We start from the raw sequence: 24,200 nt of genomic DNA, 5'->3' as shown, positions 1-24,200 counted from the left end.
TCAGTCATCCTGGATCTCTTGCTTTCTCTTACCACACATATCCCATTAGTTGCCAAGTTGTGTTGCTTCTCCTGCCACACATCTCTTGTTTCCTTTCCCTACTCTCTCCTCATGCTTTCTTACGTCACGTCCTCATCATTCCTTGGCCAGAATATTGAAATACACTTCTAATTAGTTTCCCTGTCTCAACTCTGCTCTAAAGTCCATCCTGCACACAGAAGATATAAGCCTATAGTACAGGTTTTATCATGACATTTTTCTCCTTAATAAACTCCAGCACCAGCACAGAAAATTCAGCACAAAATGTAAACTCCTCTTTTGGATTTTAAAGTCATTCACAACCTGACTTCAACCACCAATTCTAGGCTTATTTTAAATTATTCTTCTTTATATACCCTGTAGTCCTGCCAAACTGGCCTTCTTGCTGTTCTCCCTGTGTGACTTGTGTCTTGTCACTGTGACCTTTGACAGGCACCCTCTCCTCTTCTTACCCTACCAGAAGCCTTACTTTCCTTCAGAACTCAATTGAAATGTTCCTCCTACATGAGGCCTTCTTGATCATCTCAATTGCAGCTGCCTTAATTTTGTACACGTAGAGATTGCCACACATGCACACACACACACTCACACATATTGGCAAGGTAATAGGATCCTAGGTTTAGAAATAGAAGGGAATTCAAGGTCATCTAAAGCAATCCTGATATCGGACAGTTGAGGAAACTGAGAACTGAAGAGGTTAAATGACTTGTCTAAGGGTGACTCATATGGGTAATATGTGGCAGAATGAAAATTTGAACTTGGGTCCTTTAACTCCAAATCCAGCACTCTTTTTATGGCAGCCTTCTGCTTTGGCATGTTACTTAGCCTGATAGATTGTAAGCCTCTTGAGGGAAAGGCGTTTTTGTCTTTATATCCCCAGTGCTTGGTATAATGTCTGGCATATAGTAGGTAATTAAAACAAATATCATTTGATTGATTGTCATCTGATTGATCCCTGCAGTGAGGATTGTTCTTCATTAGGATATATATTACTTAATATGGATTGTATGGGGGGTTCACACCTCTGGTGTGAGGGCTTGCTGAGCCCTTTTCAAAGCTGCTCACCCACCTTTGGTATGCACCTTTCACCCAACTCTCACTTGTGGCTCTAAGAAGCTATAGCATGCACAGTGGCCACACCTGGGTAAACCATCTCAGCAAATGAGCTAAAACAGGTTGAGGGCAACTGACAGGTTCGATGAGTTAGGTGAATGTCTACCCTAGCCATGTGAAAACTTCCCGAGTGGAATGGGCCAGTGAGAACAATTTGTTCTAACAGCCATGTAGACAGCTGAAACAGGTGCTGTGGAGTGCTTAGAGCTTGCTCAGACATAGAGGATGACAAGATTCTTTGCATCCCAGACCATTGCCAGTCCATTGACCTTTTGTCCTGCCACTGGACTTTGATGACTCAGGAGGAGATGATGATGACTTTGTGCAACTCTGCCTCACTTACATCCAGTTCACCCCCATGATGTCATTAGTCCTCTTTGAAAATGAAGGACGGTTACTTAACACGGCATCATTATTAACTTCACTTCTTTGAAGACCTGAGAAACAGTTGTTCACTGCTTAAGGCAGAACAGTTTTAAAGAATTAAAACAAAGTTGTTACCTGCTCGACTTATTGATTTCTTTTTGTAAATCGCACAACTGCTCACTAATTGAACATTAACCTGAGAGCATTTTGCATGTTAAACTTTGTTTTAATCTTTTTTGTGTATATTTAAGTTCTATGCATGTGGCCTTTTCTGCTGGATTCTGTTTTAGATGAAACTGTACTTGAATGTGGATATATCAAGTCCACTTATATTCAGCTAGAGAATTGGAAAATAAAAGCTGGGGTTTTTTTTTTTGCTCTTGTCATGACAAGATATTTAATCTCACTGGCATTATGCTGATTTAGAATATATAAGCAGGAAAACTTAAATGATATATATTTAGATATTCATTTTTCTAATTCTTGCTAGGCCACCATAGCTTTACTAACTTTGGTCCTCGTATGCTCATGGGCTGACTTTTGGAATCCGAGATTAGTTCTCAAAGGTCCCTGGAAATAATCTAAGGAATTAAGGAAATTAGTGTAGAGCTGTGTGGCAGAGAAAGGTTTTTAGAATTTCAGGTGCAAGCATTGGTTCAAAAGTAGAGAAGATAGCTCTACCTTATCTTCCGTTTGTGCTGTGGGTGTTCTCTCACAAATGCAGAGAGACTGGTCCTGTGTTCTGTACAGGGAAAAGTGGGCAAATGTTTATTGTTAACCATAATATTCAGTGATTTCATACTTCTCAGATCCACGGATTCCTTGAACAAAAGTCTGTAAGGAAAAATATACTTAGATTTAAAAATTTTTTTTTTTGGTGAGATGGGGTAGCTAGGTGGCACAGTGGATAGAGCACTGGCCCTGAAGTCAAAAGGACCTGAGTTCAAATCTGGCCTGAGACCAAGCACTTGACACTTACTAGCTGTGTGACCCTGGGCAAGTCACTTAACCCCCATTGCCTAAAAAAAAATTTGATGAGGCAATGGGGGTTAAGTGACTTGCCCAGAGTCACACAGCTAGTGTGTTATGTGTCTGAGGTTAGATTTGACTCAGGTCCTCCTGACTCCAAGGCTGGCGCTCTATCCACTATGCTACCTAGCCACCCCTGATTTTTTTTTTTTAAATACGGGTTTTCTAGTTCTTGGTGACCTTTTTTTAATGGGTTTTTAGAGTTTCCCATCTCCAAGACTCCAGCTTCTTTTTTTAGGTTCAGGTAAGCTGTCAGTAGTGGCTTCATGTTCCAAGTTTGGAAAGGTCTTAAGGCAATTTAGAAGCTAAATGTTAATGTGGAGTAAAATTGAATGAAAGATGCACTAGTGAACATTATTAAAGGTTTGGTCAGGAATGTGGATGGAAATGGGTCTGGAGGCTAACCTTATTTAATGTTTTCCTTTGTTTGAAAAGCTTTTTGTTGTTATTGCTGGGTGGAGCTGGGTCTTGTGGATGCCCCAGTACTGTCACTGTATTTTGCACCCTGAAGCAATCCATTTGCAAATGAATAACAACAGCTCTCTTACATGTGTGCACTGGTGAGACTTGATTCTTGGAAAAATAGACAAAAAAACTAAAAGATGCTCTGGGCCCTTCCACAGACCTTGATGTTCTCAAAGTAATTTACTTTGTCAAGAGACAGAAGGCAGACAATCAGATTGAAAAATGAGAAGTACACTGCTTAGATAATAAAGTTATATTCTTAATTGATGCCCCAAATACAAAAGAAAACTTGTTTTGACTCTTATTTGTATAGAACGTGGAGAGACAGAGAGGGGCAGAGAAGGTTGTCTAAAAAAACCCCAAACAATAAAATAAACTATTATTTTAAGAAAGGGAGTAAGAGGTTATAGTTACATTTGGAAAAGGTTTTCTGCTTAGCTTTTAACTCTAGAAATAATTCTGTTAAAATCACTCATTTGTTTCTTAGACCAATCTTTTTTTTTCTTTTACTGTATTATTCAAGGATATTATTATCTATATTTTAAATATAAAAACTAATCCTTGCTGCTTTTGGAGTTAACTTGTGTAAAGTAAAATATCCCATAAAGTAAATGCTATGATAAATAAATATCTTGATGGCTTTTACCTGTTTTAATTTTTAGAAAATTCACTTTACACCTTTACACTTTTTTTTAGGTCGCTGTGCATTTCAAATCTGGAAGCCTCTGGAGCAAGTAATCACAGAAACTGCAAAGAAGATTCAGCTTCCTGTAAGTGGTCTGGTTAGGGGTCACTTGGATTTGGCCATATTTCCATAATTTGAAATAACTTAAGCAAACCTATTTAATTCTAACTGTCATTAGCAGAAGTTTGCTTATTTCACTGCTTACCTCTCTGACTAACTGTGTTATCTTAGCCAGATTAAATTCCTCATCACTGAATTTAGGAGATTGAATTAGATAAACTCTAACCTTTCTTCCAGCACTAGTGTTCTAGCAAGGGGAAAATCATGCTCTCCTCTCACTGTGGGCTTGGAGAGACCTGTGTTCAAATGTGCCTCTACCACCCAGTGGCTATGTGTCCCCGGGCAAGTTACTTAATCTATTTATGTCTCAGGTGTGTCACATGCAATATTTGTGGTGCTTATCTCACAGGGTGGTTATGAAGAACAAATTAGATAATGGGAATAAAAGGCCATACAAACCTTAAAGCTCTATAAATGCCATCTGTTTTTAGGAGGTTTCTTTGAGAACTCTTCCTACTTCTAATAATCTCAAGGATTATTTTCCAGATCTGTCATTGTCAATCAAGAAGTGTTTATTAAGCACTTACTTTGTACGAGGCACTGTACTAAGTGCTGAGTGTGCAAAGACAGAAGTGATATAGTCCTTGCCCTCAAGAAACTTCTGTTCTACTAAGGGAGAGATCATATACAGATATAATTGTATACTGAATGTAAATAGAATGGATACAAGGTAGTTTGGGTTGGGGATGTACTAGCAGCACAGGGGACCAGGAAAGGCTTCATATAAGAAATATCACTTAAGCTGAGCCTTGCAAGAAACCAGGGATTCTGATGGTCATTGCGGAGGGTAAAGAGCATTTTAGGTATGGAGGACAGTCAGTACAAAGATATGGGAGATGGAGGGTCATTTGTGACCAGAATAGCTGTACTATGGGGAATAAAGTATAAGAACAATGGAAAGGTAAGAAGGGCCCAGTGGTGAAGGGAATTCAGTGTCAAATAAAAGTGTCTATTTGATCCTAGAGGCATTAGGAAGCTGCTGGAGTTTACTGAGTAGGAGATTGACGTGATCAGACTTTGGCTCTCTGAAAATCATTTTGTGTGGAAGATAGCTTGGACTGGGGAGAGACTTGAGGTGGAGAAAAAAATTTGGAGTCTATTTCAGTAGAGTGATGAAGGGATGATGAGGACCTGAACTATGATGGCAGCTCTGTGAGTGTAGAGGAAGGAACATACGTAAGAGTTATTATGGAGATAGAAACGAATTGGATACGTGGGACGAGAGTGAAAACGCTAGGATTATACCAGGTTATGAAACCATCCCCACCCCATTTTAGCCTTGATACCTTAAGCATGTGAAAAAACATCTGTCTTTATCAGTCAATCAGTCCTGGTCCTGTTACCTCTTGAGTGAAGGAAGGGTGATGTATTTATTTTGCTCAGCTCAGAGATCGAGAGTGGTCATGGTAATTACTGAGCGTTGTTCTTTTAGTTTATATTATTGCAGTCATTATGCATATTGCTTTCACGCTCTACTTACTTCATACTACATCAGTTCATTTAAGTTTTCCTGAATTCATTGTATTTGTTCCTTTTTTTTCTTTTTATTTGTGAGGCAATTGGGGCTAAGTGACTTGCCCACAGTCACATAGCTATTAAGTTTTATGTGTCTGAGGCCAGATTTGAACTCAGGTCCTCCTGACTTCAGGGCCGGTGCTCTATCCACTGTGTCACCTGGCTGCCCCTTCATATTTGTTTCTCACAGTGCAGTAATAGTAAAAATTTGTTTAGCCATTTCACAACCTAAAGACCTTTACTTTTTTCCAGTTCTTTACTACTTCAGTTTCTTGTTGAGGTTTTTGGATTGGAGAGATGTGAAGAAAACTCCTACACCATCTCAGTAATCTTGTTATCATCACTTTTATAATGAAAGATATCAGATGCTTAGTCTTTATCATGCTTAAAACTGTTGTTTTCTTCTTTTATATCTCATGGTTATTTACCTAATGTTTAACTTTTTCTGTAGAAGGTGATTCTGTATGAGGAGGGTTTCTGCAGTGCCATGAGCATGCTGCTATCTGCTTAAGTAAAAGTTGTATTGAACTCGGAGTCAGTAGACATGAACTTGAGGTCCGTCTGTGCCGCTTATGAGGTGTGTGTCCTTGGGCTGGGCACTACCTTTTCTGAACCTCAGGCTTCTTATCTACAAAATGAGGATAATAAACTTGTGCTGATTGTTTGCCTTTTACACTCATTTTGAAGATCAAATGATACCATATATGTCAAAGTACTTGCTACCTGAAAAACACTTTCTAGATAAAAAACATAATGTTTTCTCAGTTATACCTTCATAGGATTATAAATACAATTAGAATGGATCCCAGAATTCAACAAGTCCAACTCCCTTATTTTACAGGTAATGAAAACTGAGGCATAGATAGGTTAAGTGACTTATCCAGAGTCACACAGCTACTATGGGATTTGAACCCATTTCTTTCTGATTCCAGTTCTAACCTGCCTACTACACAATAACTTAATCCCATTTTTCTTCTTGTTCTTCCTTTTGTGGAAACAATAGAAGTACCACTTATATAACATATTTCTTCATATGCACAATTAAAATTATAATTAAGTCCCCTTTTAGCTTTCTTGGTCTCATTATAAAGAATTTCCTTAGAACTTGTTAATAGAATACCACAGTCATAATTATTTTGTTTCCCGTTTCTAAAGTTTCTTTGATGTTGCTATGGTAACCCCATTTAGACACACAATTTGGTGTCATAGGATCATAGATTCAGTCTTGGAAGAGGCATTGGCAAGATTTGAACTCTACAATTTAAGACCTTATCTTTAAGAATTACTTACTATTCTGAAAAATTTTTATTTTGTGGCCAAACTTATGATGAGCCTCTCAGAATTTACCTTGGCCTGTCGTTATTGAAGTATGATAGGCTCATACTCACCTTTCCAGCTTGGTGTAGGACCTCATCAGGATTTTGGTCCATTGGTTTGGTTTCAGAGGACCCATAGACACCTCCAAACCTTAGGTTTATCCAATTAAGATTTTAATGGAAGTGAGTAAAAATTAGTTTGCTGTGTTAGGACTCTGAAATCTTATTCTGTTGTGCTATAAAAGCCTAGTCCTTTGCCTTATAATTGAGAAAATTGTTTTTCTAATTTTATATTTGTTTTCATTTACATTTAGAACAGTAACTACAAAACAGTATTTTGGACTTTTTTTTTTTAATCAGTATACATGTGGCAGAAAGGCTAGTTACAAGAACTACATAGGTTCTTTTATATAGCAAAAATGAGGAGGGGGAAAAGGGAAGGGAACATACTTTATTAGATGCCTCCTACGTGCCAGGCACTGTGCTAAGTTCTGCTATTATTATCCCCATTTTATAGTTGAGGAAACTGTGATGCAGATTGGTTAAATGACTTACCCAGAGTGATCTGATGATTAAGGCCTGACGCTTCTTTCAAGGCCTTGCTGACTCCAGGCCCAGCATTCCATCTACTGTGGCACCTCTTATCTAAAAAACTTGTTCTTTTTGTGACTGTCATCCTGTGGTCATTCATCTAGGGACCTTGTGCTTCAGGATGGTGACTGAATGGATTAACTACTTAAGAATTTTGTTTCATTTGGTTTCTTTTAAATCTTCCTTTAACAAATTTGATGATGGTTATCATCTAATAATAATTTTAGGTGTAAAAATAATCCCAGCTCTTCATATATCTTTGTGTAACTTGGGTGGGGTTACATATATAGCCTCTAGGACAGTGGTGTCAAATTCCAGTGGAAAGAAGGGCACCCTAAACCTTACATAAGGATTTCTGAGCTTTGTATAGCTTCAGACAACCACACCTTAACATTATCTGTGTCCTATTGTATTTTTATTTATTTTATTAAATGTCTCCCAGTTATTTTTTAATCTGGTTTGGGCAATACTGGAGAGTATTATAGGAGCTTGATACCTCTGCTTTAGATTACTTCCATTTTTTTTCATCCTTCTGCTCATGTGTGGAATTTGGAAGCATTAGTTAGAACTTGTTGGAGACAAGGTTAACAGATGTTCAGTACTTGATAATGAGTAATGGCCTTTTAATAATCCAAAAGTTTTAAAGAGGGCCCAAAGAGTTCCAACAGCAGCAAAGAGCTGTTGGCCCCTCAGTGGTGTACTGTTCTGTCCTTGAGAACCCAATATGGAGTCATAGAAAGATCCTGTTAGCTGATTAGTCTTCTTGCTGTTAATGAGTGTTTCTCATGGTCTCATTGTATCTATCTTCACATTTCCCTTGAAAAACTTCAGTGCTGTCAGGAAACATAGTCCTAAATTACCTCCCAGTTTTCCTAAGTATGTTCAATTATCCGATACTGTATATGTCATAGGTCCAATATGAATTAAAGGTTAAAAGTGTGTCTCATAATATACTTTTTTTTAAAATATAAATTTGTTATCTTGTATTCTTTTGGGCTCCAGTCACTGTTTAAGCAGTGTGACATTAAAATACTGTTCAATGGTACACATAAATTTTCACACTATTTAAAGTTATGTGTTCTGCGGTGTAAATGTGTTTTCAAACCATATTAGTGATTACCCACCTATCTTTATAATGGCTTCTTTTTTCTCTGAGAAACTGCTTGCAAAAGTATACTAACTGAGGAATGTAAGTAGACCCCTCATTCATCTCTTCTCTCTTGTTGGCGTCTCTAAAATATATGTTTTATACCCTCAAAGTGATTTTTTTAGAGCAAGTTGCATTAATTATGTTATAGCAAACTAGTGTTTTCTATAAACAGACAAATGTTGTACAGTTTGGAGCCACTTCTGGTCCTGTTTCTTTGAGGGGCCATTCCTGGGTAAGCAGTCTCCTCTTGGTAAAAATAATGACAACAACAACAAGAAGAAGCTTCCATTATTCTTAGGGTTTGTGGCTATAGTACAGATAATGACAAGTCGTACATATGACAAAACACTGAGATTCTTTGAAAATGAAACGTTTCACAGCTTCCTGAGATAATCGAGGAAAAGAAATATTTTTCAAAATATGAAAAGAATTGCTCTATACATTAGGCTCATCTTTTTGTGACCTTTAGTCTTACAACAAGGATTAATATAATTTTCTTTCCTATTAATCTCAGATATTAAACATAGTTGTAACATAGATGAAGAACAGAAATTGTTGGTATTGAGTAGATGAAACGCCCTGCCTCAAGTCTCTCTTCATTCCAGTCCATTCCCTGCACACCTGACAAAATTATATCCACAAAGCACTAAACAATAAATTCTCATCGAGTGGCTTATTATTCAGTAGGGAAGGCACATGACCTGAGCTGTGCTTTAGGGTATCACTTTGGCAGCTATATATGGGCAGCTGGGTAGCGCCTGAGGTAGACCTGAGTTCAGATCTGGCCTCAGACACTTCCTAGCTGTGATCCTGGGCAAGTCACTTAACTTCTGTTTGCCTCGATTTCCTCATCTATAAAATGGGGACAGTTAATAGCACTTATCTCCCAGGGTTGCTGTGAGAATCAAGTGAGATAATAATTATAAAGCACTTAGCACAGTGCCTGACATGTAGTAAATGCATATAAATATTAGGTATATTCATTTATTAACATTTATTAAGCCTCTACTATGTGTTTTGCCTCTCTTGAGTTTGAGGAGATTACTGGACATTCATTTAGAACTCAGGAGAGAGAGAATGGGGCTAGATATATAGTGCTGGGAATCATCTACATAAAGATGATAATGAAATCATTAATGGTAAATAGTATAACTAACGAGACCACCTAGAGAGAACAGAAGGCTCTGAACAGACCTGTTAGGCCCACCTGCAGTTTGGAGGGGGACATAGAAGATGATCCAGCGATACAGACTTAGAAAGAGCATACCATTAGAGGGCAAAGGGTGAGTTGTTGATAGGAGAATAACTTGATGGCTTCACCCTGCCTTACTTAATACTGGCAACCAGGAACTTATTTTTAACTCCCTGACATTCATGCATTTTTACCTATGGTAGTGAGTTGTCCTGACCATAATACTGTCGTTGGGGTAAGGGACCTCAGTTACTACAGGATGTTGTCATCTCTCCCTTCAGCTAAATGGTGGGACTAGCAACTATACCAGTAAAATATACATGCATACATACATACATACATATGTATACATGTATGAGATTCTCTCATGGAATATAATGGAAAAAGATGGGAATGACAATATGAAATCTCAAACTACATTACAAATCAGTAATCATCCAAGTTATGTGGTACTGGTTAAAAATGAAAAAGTCAATTGTGGAACACATGAAGTAAATGATATGTGGAAGCAAATGAAGAGTAGCATAGTGTTTGCTAAACCCAAAGATCGTACCAGGAAAAGTGGAAAGCAGTTTGGCAGAAACTGGGTTCAGATCAACATCTAACACCAGAGAAGAACAAGAGCAATAATTATAGCTCGCATTTACGTAGTGATCGAAGATATGTGAAGCACCTTAAACACGTTGTTTCACTTGAGCAGGTACCACAGCACACTCCAGATGTACTCTGAATGTAGATCTGAAAAGTCACATCATTACCAAATTTGAGGAGCAAAGAAGGAGATGCCTTTCACAGCTAGAGATAGGAGAAGAGTTCATGACCAAACAAGGGATTGAGCACTTCACAAAAAATAAGATGAACAATTTCAGTTATTTAAAATTGAAAACCTTCTGCACAGACAAAATCAGTGCAAGAAAAATTAGAAGAGGAAGTGGAACTGAGAAACTAGTAACTGACTAGGAAAAAATCTTTGCAGAAAGATTCTCTGGTAAAGTTCTGATTTCCAAAATACATAAGGAATGTAAAAAAAATCTATTTCCTAATAAATAGTCAAAGGATATTAATAGGCAGTTCTCAAGGAAAACACCCAAGGTACCAACAACAGCCACTTGAAAAAAAATGCTCCAAATTACTTATAATTAAAGAAATGCAAATCAGAATAACATTGAAGTTACATCTCATACTCATCAGAATGGCAAAGATGATGTTTGTTGGAATGGCTGTTCAGTGCAGGCACAGTCTAGCCATTCTGGAAAGCCATTTGGAACTTTATCCAAAAAGTCTTTAAACTGTGTATAAACTTTAATGCAATGATACCATTACTAAGTATCTATCCCAAAGATATCAAAGAAAGATCAAAAAGAACCTTAGGTGCCAACATATGCATGGCAACTCTGTTTATAGTGACAAAGAACTAGAAATTAGGGAGCTACCCATCAGTTAGGGATTAAAGGAATAAATTGTGGTATATTAATGGAATGGAATACTTTCTTGCTATAGGAAATAATGAAAGGAATAGGCTCAGAGAAACCTGGGAAGACTTATCTGAATTGATCCAGAGTGGAGTGAGTAGAATTAGGAGAATAATTTATAAAACTATAACATTGTAAAGAAGAAGTGTTATAAGATTAAGCCTGGTAGTCTTGAGACCACTATGACAGTCTTCCCTTGAGGGAGACTGTAGCTTGTAGGATCTATTAATGGAAAAATACTGGCAATAATATTTTTCAGGTTAGGGTACCTATGTACCCCCAAATAATCTTTATTATAAGAATTCCTTCCTTTCCATCCCAATTTATTGCCCCCCACAGAGCATCAGTCCTAATCTCTGACCAACTGTTTGTCTCCATCTTCCTGTCCCATAACCCTTACCGGTCTATCCTGTTTCTCATTAGTAGATTTCTCTCAACAGCTGTCATTATTGGTTCACCACAAAAATATATATTTTTTGCCAATTACATCTTATCCCTCCATTCCCACCCTTCTTTCTGTTCCTTTTGACCTACATTTCCCCAGCCTGTCTTTACCACATTTTGCTAGTCCTTCCTTTTTCATTTCAATTGATGTTTGATAAATTCGATACGATGGAAAGAGTGCTGACTCTAGATTTAGAGACTGACTTCAAAGCTCCCCTCCAACACTTATTGCCTGTGTGTCCTTGGGCAAGTCATTCAGTCTCCTTGAGTTTTAGTTTCCTCATCTATAGAGTGAGGGCATTAGATTAAATGGCCTCTGAGGTTCCTTCCCACTCTACTAGAGATGGGTGATCCTGTGACCCAGAGATCCTGAGTTTCATGGTAAAAAGGTGATCATATATCAGTTAAATGATTTGCTCAGGGTTATCTAGACCAAAGACAAAATTTATATCTTTGTTCCTTAGCATTCTAAAGACTTTTCAGATAACAAAAGAAATATAACATTTAGTTATACCAATAAGGACCAAATACTTCAAGTACCTAAAACACTTGATACTTCTGTTGCAAATAAGAAGAAATTCTCCAACATTAATTTCTGTTGAATTATTTCTTTGCTCATATTAGTCTTTTGCCCCTGGAATATCAGTAGACTTTGTCAAATGTTTATAAAACCTTGTGAATAATATATTTATAGAGCAAAACAAAATTTTATCTTCACATGTAGTTTCAACTATTTCAACTATTTGACTAATTCCCTGGAGTTTTTTTACCTTAATCTTTATGTTTGGTTTTTTTTCAGAATTTATAGTTAGGTTGTCATAATAATATAGCTTTGCTTGTGTGCTTGCTGATAAAATGTGTAAGAGACTTTCTTATCAGCAGATTTTAGAACAAAAAAGAAAGAGCCCATCCAAACTCATGGCAAATTTACACATAGGAAATTTGATGATGTAAATGTTACAGTTGTAATGCATGAAGAAGAGTATTCCTCATCTGATTCCAGCGATGATAAGTCCATCCTTGAAGTCCTTTTATAGCTGATAATCTAAAAGGTAATAAACTATACAGTACTTGTCAAACCCAAATTCACAGCAAAAGAGATGAAGAGCCAAGATGTCTGAAAGGTAAAGATGGTTTAGCTACTTTTCATGCAGTGTGAGGACTCTCACAACAGCTTTATATCATTACACTTCCATCTGGTCCTACTGCAGTCATCAAGACAAATCCCCTTTCCTTTCTATTTTTTTTTAGCAAGCCAGTGCTTAGAAACATTCAGAAATGCACAAATGCTTATGGACAGTGAGTAACAGGCAATGTTAAATAAATAGTCTTTTACATTAGATGAATTAGAAAAATTCATTGTTTTTTGTCATGGCATTATTGGTGGAAGAAATCTGCCTATAAAAAAGTATGTGGAATAGCTCCTGAGGGAGTGTCCTTTATTCAGTGAAACTAAGCCAAATAATTGATTCCTAGGTATAATGAGATATCTTTGCTTTGACCTGAAAAATGAAAGGGAGCCAAATCTATTTCAGGACAAGTTTTGTCTAGTATTCTCATTGTGGGATTCTTTTATTGAAAATTGTCAGAATGCATTTATTCCTGATGTATTTATATAACAGTTGATGAGCAATTGCTGTCTTGCAAGACACATTGTAAATTTATTCAATTAATGTCAAACAAATCAGATGAATTTGGCCTTAAATTTTGGTTGGCAGTAGACACCAAAAACAAATATTTGTTCAATGCATTCCTTTACTTAGAGAAAGACAATACTAGCAGCAGTGATACTGATGGGGTGCTTGGGTGCTTGTGCTTAGACCCCAATTTCTCCCTAGCCTCAGAAACACTATCCCTGACAGTTTCTCCCCAGCCCAAGGACACTGTGCTTAGCAATTACTCATGAGTGGGCCCCAGCAAGACCCTTATCTCTCTCCTTGGTGAAGTTACAAACAGCACCTGAAGGAATTATTATTTTGCATTGGCTTTGCACTGGGTCATAAAGACATTTTTACCCACTGGACTATCTCCTACCGCTCTACCTTATTATCTACATCCTGGACTCCTCATTAACTGTATTCTAGACTTAAGACGTATGTATACTCCCTACATCTATCTATTCAAACAAGACATTGATTGGTGGCAGACTGGACAACTCTCAGTTACCCTGAACTCTGGTTGACTTAGTGACCTAGCAGGCCTAAAACCACATCTCCATGTGGCCTCCCTTGTGGGCTTTTCAGTGAACTGCGCAGTAGGTGCAAGAAGTGCATGTTCTTTTAAGAACTGACCACTCCTTAACCACTCCCTAATCCCACCCTGAGTCATCTAGTTTGCATATTTGGTACATGTTTTGTTGTATTTTATCCTATATAAACTTTAACTGTACCACTCTAAGATTGCAGGATCCTTTAAGAATCCTTGCCCGCTGAAAAGTGTAACAATAAATGTTTGCCACCTTGACTTAAAGAATGCTTGAGTCTGTGAATTCATTCCAGATGACCCATTTACTTCAGTCTTTGAGGGGTCACAACCTCTCAACCTCTCACACCGCAACAATACCAGTATAACTACTGATGTAATATTGAAGGATGTGAAATTGCTATTTTAAAAAGGTGTAGCAGTGGCAATTATCTTACATCCTGTCATGTACATTTTCTTGAGCTGTATAAAGCAAAGGTGCAGCATAATTAGGACGTTGTCAGAACCATGGAGAACTTCAGAAATGGTGAAGACACATAGGCCACTGTGCAAAACTGGTTTTGAAATCTATAGAGAAGCCCAAAGTGACACTGCCTTCATGCTAGTGAAAGACATCCAAGTCTGTAACTATCATGAGTACCCTCCATCCATATGTTCACAGCCATCAGAGAGCAACCCAAAGCAAAAACCAGATACTCTCCTATTTTATAAGAAAACGTCAAGGTGCTGCTTAGTGAAAGCAGCAGACTGTCCGAGAGAGCCATACTAGAGATCATCCAAGTGGCAGATGAAAAGTTACAGCCACCGTGAAGACATGAATTGAATGCTCCTCCAGCCACAGTGCACCACTTGTGACCTTATGAAATACCATTGTTTTGCCCAAAACAAAGCACAAATCTGTTTCTGGCAAATGCACAATGAAAAAAAATGTGCAAAAAACAATTTCTAAATAAATTGTTACAAGGGAATATATGTGATAACTAAATATTTTCTTTCTCTTATCTGTGCAGATCCATTTTAAATACAAATAATTAAAAGCAGATGTTGTTTTACTTTGAAATAAAAATTATCGTCCTACTCTCTTTTCTTTGACGTGTGGATGAAAAAGAATGTGCTGTGTCAATTGATGCAGCTTGGTTCTTTGAGGTATTCTTAAACTCTGGTCCTGTTAGTGCTGCCGTTTCCGCCTTGACACTGTTGCTTTAAAATGAGCATTGTTTTATGCCTGCTTCACCATCTGAGGCTGAATTCTAGAAAAACGCATTATTTCGCCTTTAGCTATGGGATGGGATTGAGGTCATGCCACCTCATGCATGGAACTAATTATTTCCTGCTCTCTTTTTCCTGTACAGAGCCTTTCATCCTACTATAAAGGAGGATTTGAGCAGAAAATGAGTAGGCGAGAAGCTAGTCTTATTTTAGGCATAAGGTAGGTGTGTTGCATAAGTATTATTTTTCTTCTGTGACCAAGTTTGCCCTTTGAAACAGAGAAAATGCCAGGTACAAGGATGAGACAAAATTATTCTTGTATTTCAGCATTTGAGGGAAAGGAGATATTTTGAATGTTTATATTTTGAAATATCAAATCCAGGCATCTACTTACATGTAGCAGAAAATATAAACAATCATAAGCTCTGGCTTCATGCCTTAAGGACAAAAATCTGCAGCTGTTGAAATAATAAACCTTCAGAAATAAGTAAAATTTCACTTATTGTGGTACTTTGAATGCTTACTGGGGTCACTATTAGAATCTGATATGCAGTATACCACAGTTTGCATTGTGGAATCTGTTGCCTCCTTTAATGTCTAGCATATTTTCATTGCATCTATTTCATCTTAGTTCTCATTTGTTATTTGCAGAAGACAGAAAACAAGGAATTCCATAGTGATTCTACATCATGAGAGTACTTTTGACTAGGAGAATAATACAATTCACACATATGCCAAAGAAAGATTATGTTTTCCACCTTTGTTGAGAATGGATTGGAGAGGAGTGAGACTGGAAGCATGAAGACCAATTACGAAGCTTTTCCAGTAGTCTGGTCAAAAAGAAACACCTGGAATAGTGTCCACGGGATTGGAGAGAATAGGCCGAATCAGCAGGGCTTGACTCCTGACTGGATTGAGGGAGAGCAGAGTCAGTGAGGGCCTGGTGGTTGTGATGCTGCGAAGTACAGCAGTGGGAAACTCCACAGTTGGCTGTGGTTTTTTTAAAAGGGGGTTCAGTGGATAATGGGACAGTTTTATGAAGTCTTTAAAGTTGGCCCTGGTTGTCTTTGGAGTTAAAATTTTAGCTAGACTTTGATCTTTCTCCGGATTTAAATCCTTTTCTTTTAAAAAAAAATAAATCCTGTTCTTTTTGACATATCCCTTAGCTTCCTGGACCGTTTGCTCTTTCTAGCCCAGGGGTTCTTCACCATTTTTGTGTCAAGGATTCCTTTGGTGGTTTTTCTCAGAATCATGTTCTTAAATGCATAAGATAAAGCAATGTAGGATCATGAAGGAAATCAGTTATGTCAAAATATATAACAAAATATTTAAAAAACAATCTCGTGGATCTAGTTTAAGGATTTCTGGTCTAGCGAAAAAAACAAAAACAAAAAACAACCCAGCAACTGTATATTGTATATCTGATAACAGTCTGCACTTGCAGAGCTTCTTATATATCTTACTTGTTATGTTTTTGGTTGTTTTGTTTTTGTTGGTTGGCTTTTTGTTGTCATTCTTTTGGTATCATTCGTTCCCCATACTCTCCTCTTTTCCTCTCTTCTCTTTTCCCTTGAAAGTAAAATTTTCATCTAGCTCCTACTTTTTAGGGCTTTTTTTCCCCCAAAGTAAATTTGCTCTGTGCCTTAGACATCCTTTCCTATAGTAGCTTGACTTTTTTATTTTAGAGGTAAAGAAATGGAGGGGCAGGGCTTAAGCAACAACAGTCCAATGATCTTTTCTCAATTCTCGTTCCTACTTGACCTCTCTGTAGCCCTTAACACTGTTGATCCTCCTCTCCTTGGTATTCTCTTTTCTGTAGGCTTTGGGACACCACTGCCTCCTGGTTCTCTTACCTAGTCAACTACTCCTTGTCTGTCTCCTTTGCTAGATTTTCATCCAGCGCATGCCCTCTAACCATAGGTGTCCTTCAGGGTTGTATCCTGGGCCCCCTTCTCTTCTCCCTCTATATTACTTCACTTGGTGATCTTATCAGCTCCCATTGATTTTATTACCATCTCTATGCTGGTATTCTCAGATCTCTGAATCTCTCTGTTGACCTCCAGTCTCATATCTCCAACTGGCTTTCAGACATCTCAAATTGGATATCCAGTAGACATCCTAAGCTCAGTATATCTAAAACTGAACTCATTATCTTTCCCCGTAAACTGTCCCCTCCATCCTCACCTTTCCTATTACAGCATCGTTCCCATCTCTCAGACTCATAACCTAGAAGTCTACTTGGACTCCTTGCTATCCCTTCCCCCCCCCCATATCCCAGTTGTTGCCAAGGCCTGTTGATTTAACAACATCTCTCAAATATACCCTCTTGTCTCCTCTGATTGACATTGCTACCTCTCTGGTGCACACTTACCTCCTCACACCTGGACTATTGCAGTAACCTGCTGGTGTGTCTGTTTGCCTCAAGTCTCTCTCCACTCCAGTCCATCCTCCATTCAGCAGCTTAAATGATTTTCCTAAGATGCAGGGTCTGATCAGTTCACCCTCTACCCAGTAAACTCCAGTGACTCCCTGTCACCTCCAGGGTCAAATACAGAATCCTCTGTTTGGCTTTTTATAACCTAGCCCCTTCCTAACTTTCCAGTCTCTTTATCCCTTACCCCCCAGCACTGTTACTCTAGTTATACTGGCCTTCTGGCTGTTTCATGAAGAAGTCACTCTATTTCTTGATTTTATATACATATACATATACATACGTATACACACGCATATATAATTATATATGTGCAGTCATGCAAGACACATTTTCATTTTAGCCATGTTGCAAAACAAAACAAGAAAAATAAAGTATGTTTAAAAAGCATGCTTTGATCTGCATTCAGATTCTATCAGTTCTTTCTCTGAAGGTGTATAGCATTTTTCATCATAAGTTTTTCAGAACTGTCTTGGATCTTTGTATTCCTTGCTTTCTCCAAGTGGGGGAAAGAGAGAATTTGGACCTCAACATTTTTAAAAATGACTTAATTTATTTACATGTAATTGAGAAAAATAAAACTCAATTGGTACTTCTGGAAAAATGTCTTCATCCTTTTCTCCAACATTGAGCCTAGATACTTAATAATTGTTCAAATTGATATAGCACCACTATATATTTTGCAAAGCAACTTATATAGATTATTTCCTTTGATTAGCATAAGAACCCTGGATGAGTTCAGATACTGTTACTACCATTTTAGAGAAGAGGTTGTATCTTTGCTTAGGGTAACACAGTTAGGTGGCAATGCTAGCATTTGAATTCAGGGCTTCTGAGAAAACCCAGTGTTCTCTTCATCAAACTATAGTTAGAATTTTGGACTGCTTTAGTAAATATATTAAGCACATAATACATGCACTAAATTATTTATTAAGTTCTTACTGTACATACAACACTGTTGGCATCCTGAGGGGAAAAATGGTGCTGACTCATATAGGATATATCTTTCCTCTGGGAGGAAAAATTAAGAAGAAAAGTACCATCCCTTTAAGACAGCATCTTGTATTTTTAAGGAAAAGCACAGCAAAAAAATGTCCAGATCTGAAGGATAAGAAGCAAAATTAATGATCCTTTTTGCTTATTAATAGTTCCATGAACTTGATGATATTTTATTACTAACCTCTAGAACAGGGGTAGGGAGCCTGCAGCCTCGAGGTCACATGTGGCCCTCTAGGAGTCAAGGGCCTCACTTGAGGACCTAAAGGGCCACATGTGTCCTCAAGGCTGTCGGCTCCCTACCCTTGCTTTAGAATCCAATTTAAGTTTCTAATTTAGCAATACTTCACTCATCTGGAGATAAGTGAATATACTAACTAAAGTTTGTGTACTTTACTCAGAAAGGTCAGGCCCCACTTAAAACCTGTTTACTCTTACTTTAAACACAGTTCTAGAAAGCTTGATTGATTATCTGCTTTTCTAGCCCTAGTTGATTAGAAGCAGCAAAATAGAGAGATACATTGATAGCAGCAAATAAGGGACAGCCAGGAGCAAGGAATGGAACCACGCACCTATAAATAGTGAGGAAGAAAGCTCAGGAAGCAATACAGGACCATTTAGTGTTGGTGCAAGTAACTGCGCTAACCTCGGTGATCCATGAGGGTACAACTGCATTCTAAGACAGTAATAACTGATGTTCTTAGTGCATACCCTTAGTCATCAGGAAAAGGTTAAGTCAAATTTAGTATATTCCCTTTATGAAGGCAGCGCGGTAGGGAAGACGTATTAGCAAGGCTATCCAAAATCCAAAATATTTTTGACACTTCAGAGACTTGACATAGCAATTGTATGGAACATTTCATTCCCCAGTAATGCCAGGGAAGTGAAGTTTTCTTGATGATTTTTAAATCTCGCTTCTATTTCCCCCAGAATGTAAAGACAAGCAACCACACTTTTCTGATAGCATTTCTCATAAACATTTTGTAGGATCAGGTTATTTGCTAAACATGTCATTGAGAATCCTCTGTTAAAAGATTATTTGACTTATAATAAGAGGACTAGTTCACTACTTAGTACACTCTTAGTACTGTGACTCCTATGCCTCGTATATGATATTTTGTAAAAGCTTCCTGAAGCCAGAGAAGTGCAGGGAAACAGACCACGTAAAAACGGGGTCAAAGATTCATTCTGATAGTTGAAGTGAAAAACTGTAATTTCATGTTTGTCCACAAGGTGGTGAAATTCTCACTGGTTTTTAATTTTCAGAACCCCATATAAGCTGTTAATTTACAATCTGCATTTGACACTATTTATTGTAAGCGCTTTAATTTATTTTTACAGCCCATCTGCTGGCAAGGCCAAGATTAGAACAGCTCACAGGAGAATCATGATTTTGAATCACCCAGATAAAGGTACATGGAATTTCTATTTTCAATAATATCATACGGATCAGAATATGCTAAGAACTCCCTCCAGTTCATTTAAGTTCATTGTGAATAACTTACTGTAAAATTCACTAAATGATATACAGTTAGGATGGCAGTTTATGCTTCACATGTATTATGATTTCTGTCATAAATAAATAAGACTATATTGGAGTTTGGTGACCCACAGAAGTGGTAGATTTATATTATCTGCTTTGGAGGATTTAGTTACTGGTTTTTTTATATGTAAGAACTTGAACCTGTTTAGGGCTTCTGGCATTTTGGGTGAGGCAGAGAAAGCGTGAATTATAGACTATTTGATTGTATAAACTGATTTGAACAGCATGATGAGTTTCTGAGGGATCTGTTCTAAGTCACGGAACACAATATATCATGGATTATTCTGAATTTCTTAATTCTATTCTGTAAGACTCTGAAGCTGAGCCATTTGTTTTTAACTGGCCAGGTTTTTAATGTAAATTTATCTTACAGAAAAGCTATTATTATAACTTTAACTACACTACAGCTGGTTGAGAGAAAAAGCCCATATGTTCATTACTGTTTGTGCTTTAAAATAACAGATGGTAAAGAGTTGCCCTATATTTCAGAAGTCAGAGGGGGAGGGGGAAGAGAGTTGGGGTTTTTTAAAATCCTTATTGACAGATTTAGTTTTCTAATGGGGTAGGTGGATAACTTGGGTTTCTACCAATCCCCACTCCCACCAAATAAGATATTCTTCCTTCAGCCCTTTTACTTTCTTAATTATTTTCTATAAAAATAATCTTTACCAAATACCATACCATTGGTTTCGTGTATTTGTTTTTTAGTGTGGATAATAAAAATTTAAATTGTGAAAAAAATGTTTTAATGTTTTCAGATAGCTCCATTAGTCACTGAAATTTCTGCTCCACTGTCTTAATTCTCATTCACTATTTGAGTATCTTATTTTGAAAGAACTTTATATAGGTACTTCCATTAAGCCTCCTGTCTCCAGAAAACTACCATTTCCGGGTCAAATAGATGCAACTTCACTGATTGATTTGTAATAGGGGTCAGGAATTCAGGCAGTTGGGCCCTCCATATGATGGACAGGTTGTTGATTATGCCTGTTGGTAAGGAAACAGAGTTTTTAAATGCAGCACTTAAAGAATTTTTTTCGTACCCAAAGAGAGTAGAAAATAGTATATCGTAAGGTCCAGTCTTGCTTCAATAAATGCTTGATTTTTTTCTTTCTTTCTTTCATTTTTATTTTTAAAGTTACAGTATATTTCTACAGGGAATGTTATGTTCAATTAGTAATTTTCATGGATTGGTCCACTTACAGTCCATGTAATATACTAACTGTATCTTACTATACTATTTCATGATTTGCATTGTTGTTTTATCTATTTCGTTTGTGAAGACCAATACCCATATTTCTTATCTCATGACTGAATTTTCATTCAGATTACATTTTTAAATTTAGTGATAGTAATAGTTCATGCTGTGTAACTTTTCAATTATGAAACAGTTGCACATGTGTTTTCATTTGATCCTCACGACAATTCTCTGAAGTAGGTTGTGCCAAGTATTATATCCCTACTTGATAAATGAGGACAGAGAAGTTAATGGGTGGAAAGATACCCAGCTAGTAAGTGGTAGAATGAGGATTGAATGTAGGTCTTCTGATTCTAGATCACCTTTTTGTTTTGTTTTGTTTTTTTAAATGGGAAAGTAGAATCAAAGGAAATAAGGAAAAATGAATCTGTAGGTACTTTTAATAAAACTACTGCAAGTTAAGGAAAGGTAGGATATAAAATGCAAAATGGAAGAGAGAATTTAGGTTTGATATTCCTGCATCTGTGTAATGACAACTGAAGATGAGGTTAGCTTGGAAGGTATACAATTTTAATAAAAAAATATGTATCAAGAAAAAAAAGTAAGAGTATGTTGGAGGGCAGCAAACGTGGGAGCAGGCCTTAGAGTCAGGAAGACCTAGATTGGTGCTGGACTCCATGTGGATACCATGACACCTCAGAACTCCCACATCAAAGTGATCTCCGAACCTCAGAGCAACAAGGATTACAGGGGTGCACTACCGTACCTGCTGCTGTTTTTTCTTTTACCATTCTTTGGCGTATTTGCTTTGTCCGAATAAATAGAACGTTCAAAATTGTTACAAGAATTCATACTCTAAAGCTTGCCTCTGAAATTCATGTATAATGTTTCTAGCTATTGACCATATTGCATAAGGAATCCATATAATCACCTGCCCAATAGCTCTGCTATTTGTCTATCCTTTTGATCACTCATGAAATGGAGATGGTTTTGGAAAAATAGCTGAGGAAACTAAAAGTGGGAAGAGATCTTCTGTGATTAGTGCAGTAATTTTCATGGTTACCACTGAGCCTTATAAGTGATAGTTATAGTTTGGCTAAGACAGGTGCCTGTTAAAGTTACCTAGATAATGAATTTGCCCACCTCAGGGCAAATGGCACAAGTAAAACGGGCAAGCTCAAGTTGCTCTTCTGTATTGTATGAGTGATATTTGAGGCCTAACATCAGGGAAAGGTTTAGAGTCAGATGCTCAAAGGAGAATTGAATTTTAATGACAGGCTGAACTTGACAAAGTACCATTCCATGCTACTGAATGCACTTATAGGGTATACTTTGAGAGACCTAGATTCACAGATTGAAATGCCAAAAAGTAGGTCTGAAAGTTGTTTGGTAACCACAGACAAACAGAAATAATGGAAATAGTGAACATCAACAGTCAGCTTGACTTCATCAAAAACAGGTCATGCCAGACAGACCAACCCGATTTCCTTTTTAGACAGGTTAGTAAACTGCTAGATCAGGGGAACGCATTAACAGTTTACTTAGATTGTAGCAAAGCATTTTATAAAATCTTTCATGTTATTCTTGTGGAAAAGATGGCAAGAGATGGACTAGAGGACTGAATGGCTAAATGGATTCTGAAGTGATTGACTGGAAAGTAATTTGGGCCTGTAGACCTCACCTCATACAAAAAGGCTATTATCTTCTCTTTTGATTTGAGGATCCTAGAATCAAATCACAGAACCACGGAATTAGTCACAGGAAGCAGACTTCACCTAGTCTTGTTACCCTTCTATTACGCAGGAGGAAACTGCGACCCAGGAAGGTTAAGTGCTTTGTCTGAGGCCATAGAGCTAGTTTGTGACAAAGCTGATGCTTAAACCAAGGGCTTCAACTTCCAGGTGCCGTATTCTGTCTATCACATCATCACACTTGTCATACCCTTTTTTTAGGTTTTTCATCTGCCCTTCCATCCTTGGTAGGTACAAATATCGAAAGCTTTGATGGAGCTGTGACTTAATGTGGATAGTTCTTCCCCCAGCACAGATTGCAGCCCAACTAGGATCTCCAGACATTTCTCTTGGCACCCTGTCTTGTTATTGTGTAGACAGCCTGGGAGCATCCATTAGTTAGCTTTCCCTTTCATTGTGACTGGCCCCCCTCCTTAAGTCAGATGTGAAGTTCTTTGTTGATAACATGTTGGGTTTTCTTCATACCCCCCATGTCTACACTGGGGTTAGGATGTCTCAAAATCTTAATTCTTGGGACAGTTTTGTTCTATGACACGTAGCTGTACATCACTAGAAGAATGTTGTTATTAAAAAGCTGTGCCTTTGCTTCAGAGGGAAAGTTTGGGGCCATTAAAAACACTGTGCAGTTTCCCAAAGGTAGGGACTGTCTTTGCTTTTGTATTTGTTTTCCAAGGACTGGGCATAGTGCTTAGCACGTACTAATAGCTTAGTAAATGCTTTTTCATTGGCAGAAAAATCTGAGACAATCTTAGTTATGTAGGTGTTGTCTGGAGGAAAGAGTGCTTTGTTTTTTGCTTCTAGGTCAGTATTCTTACTTATTAGATGCAGTTATCAATAAATCATAGTTATTTTGAAAGTGTCATTAATTTAAAAACCCTTGACTATCTTTTCTCATACTGACTAACACCTCTGAATGCCATCATTTTCCATACAAAACTTAATTAGTGAGAAAGCATTTTGTCTGTAATTTGTTGGTGATATAAAATACTGTTAATAAATATCTTCACCCTTAATGCCTCACTATTTCCTTACAGAAATATAACAGTATTTCTTCATTGAAAGCTTGGTAACTTGATAAAATAAATGTTTATCGAATTAAATTACATTGAAAGAGGCAATGGAATGGCAACTCACCATTCATGAGCAATAGGACACATTTATTAAGCACCTACTTGTGTATGACACTTTTTTTTTGTTGTTGGTTTTATTTTTTTTTAAAGCACTGAGACTTTTTTATTCTTTTCTTTTCCCCAAATTCTCTCCCTTCTTTTCTCCCCATTGAAAAGGCAAGAAAAAAAATTATAAACAAGTACAGTTGTGCGAAACAAGTTTCTGAGTTAGCCATGTTCCACCCTACCCCCCCCCCAAAAAAA

At 37.4% G+C, this 24,200-nt stretch overlaps 1 protein-coding gene across 1 annotated transcript in view; it reads left to right on the top strand.

Annotated features, from left to right (window-relative positions):
- DNAJC15 (DnaJ heat shock protein family (Hsp40) member C15) overlaps nt 1–24,200 on the top strand; it is a 56,597-nt gene that overhangs the window by 21,199 nt on the left and 11,198 nt on the right. The window contains exons 3-5 of the mRNA XM_020971724.2: nt 3,709–3,782; nt 15,052–15,128; nt 19,677–19,747. Of these exons, the coding sequence (XP_020827383.1) occupies nt 3,709–3,782; nt 15,052–15,128; nt 19,677–19,747 (222 nt within the window). The remainder of the gene's footprint in view (nt 1–3,708; nt 3,783–15,051; nt 15,129–19,676; nt 19,748–24,200) is intronic.

The sequence above is a fragment of the Phascolarctos cinereus genome, unplaced genomic scaffold (assembly GCF_003287225.1).
Source record: "Phascolarctos cinereus isolate Bilbo 61053 unplaced genomic scaffold, phaCin_HiC Scaffold_7;HRSCAF=346, whole genome shotgun sequence".
Taxonomy (NCBI): Eukaryota; Metazoa; Chordata; class Mammalia; order Diprotodontia; family Phascolarctidae; genus Phascolarctos; species Phascolarctos cinereus.
Note: the sequence above shows the minus strand (reverse complement) of the source record. Positions and strands in the feature narration are given on the sequence as shown.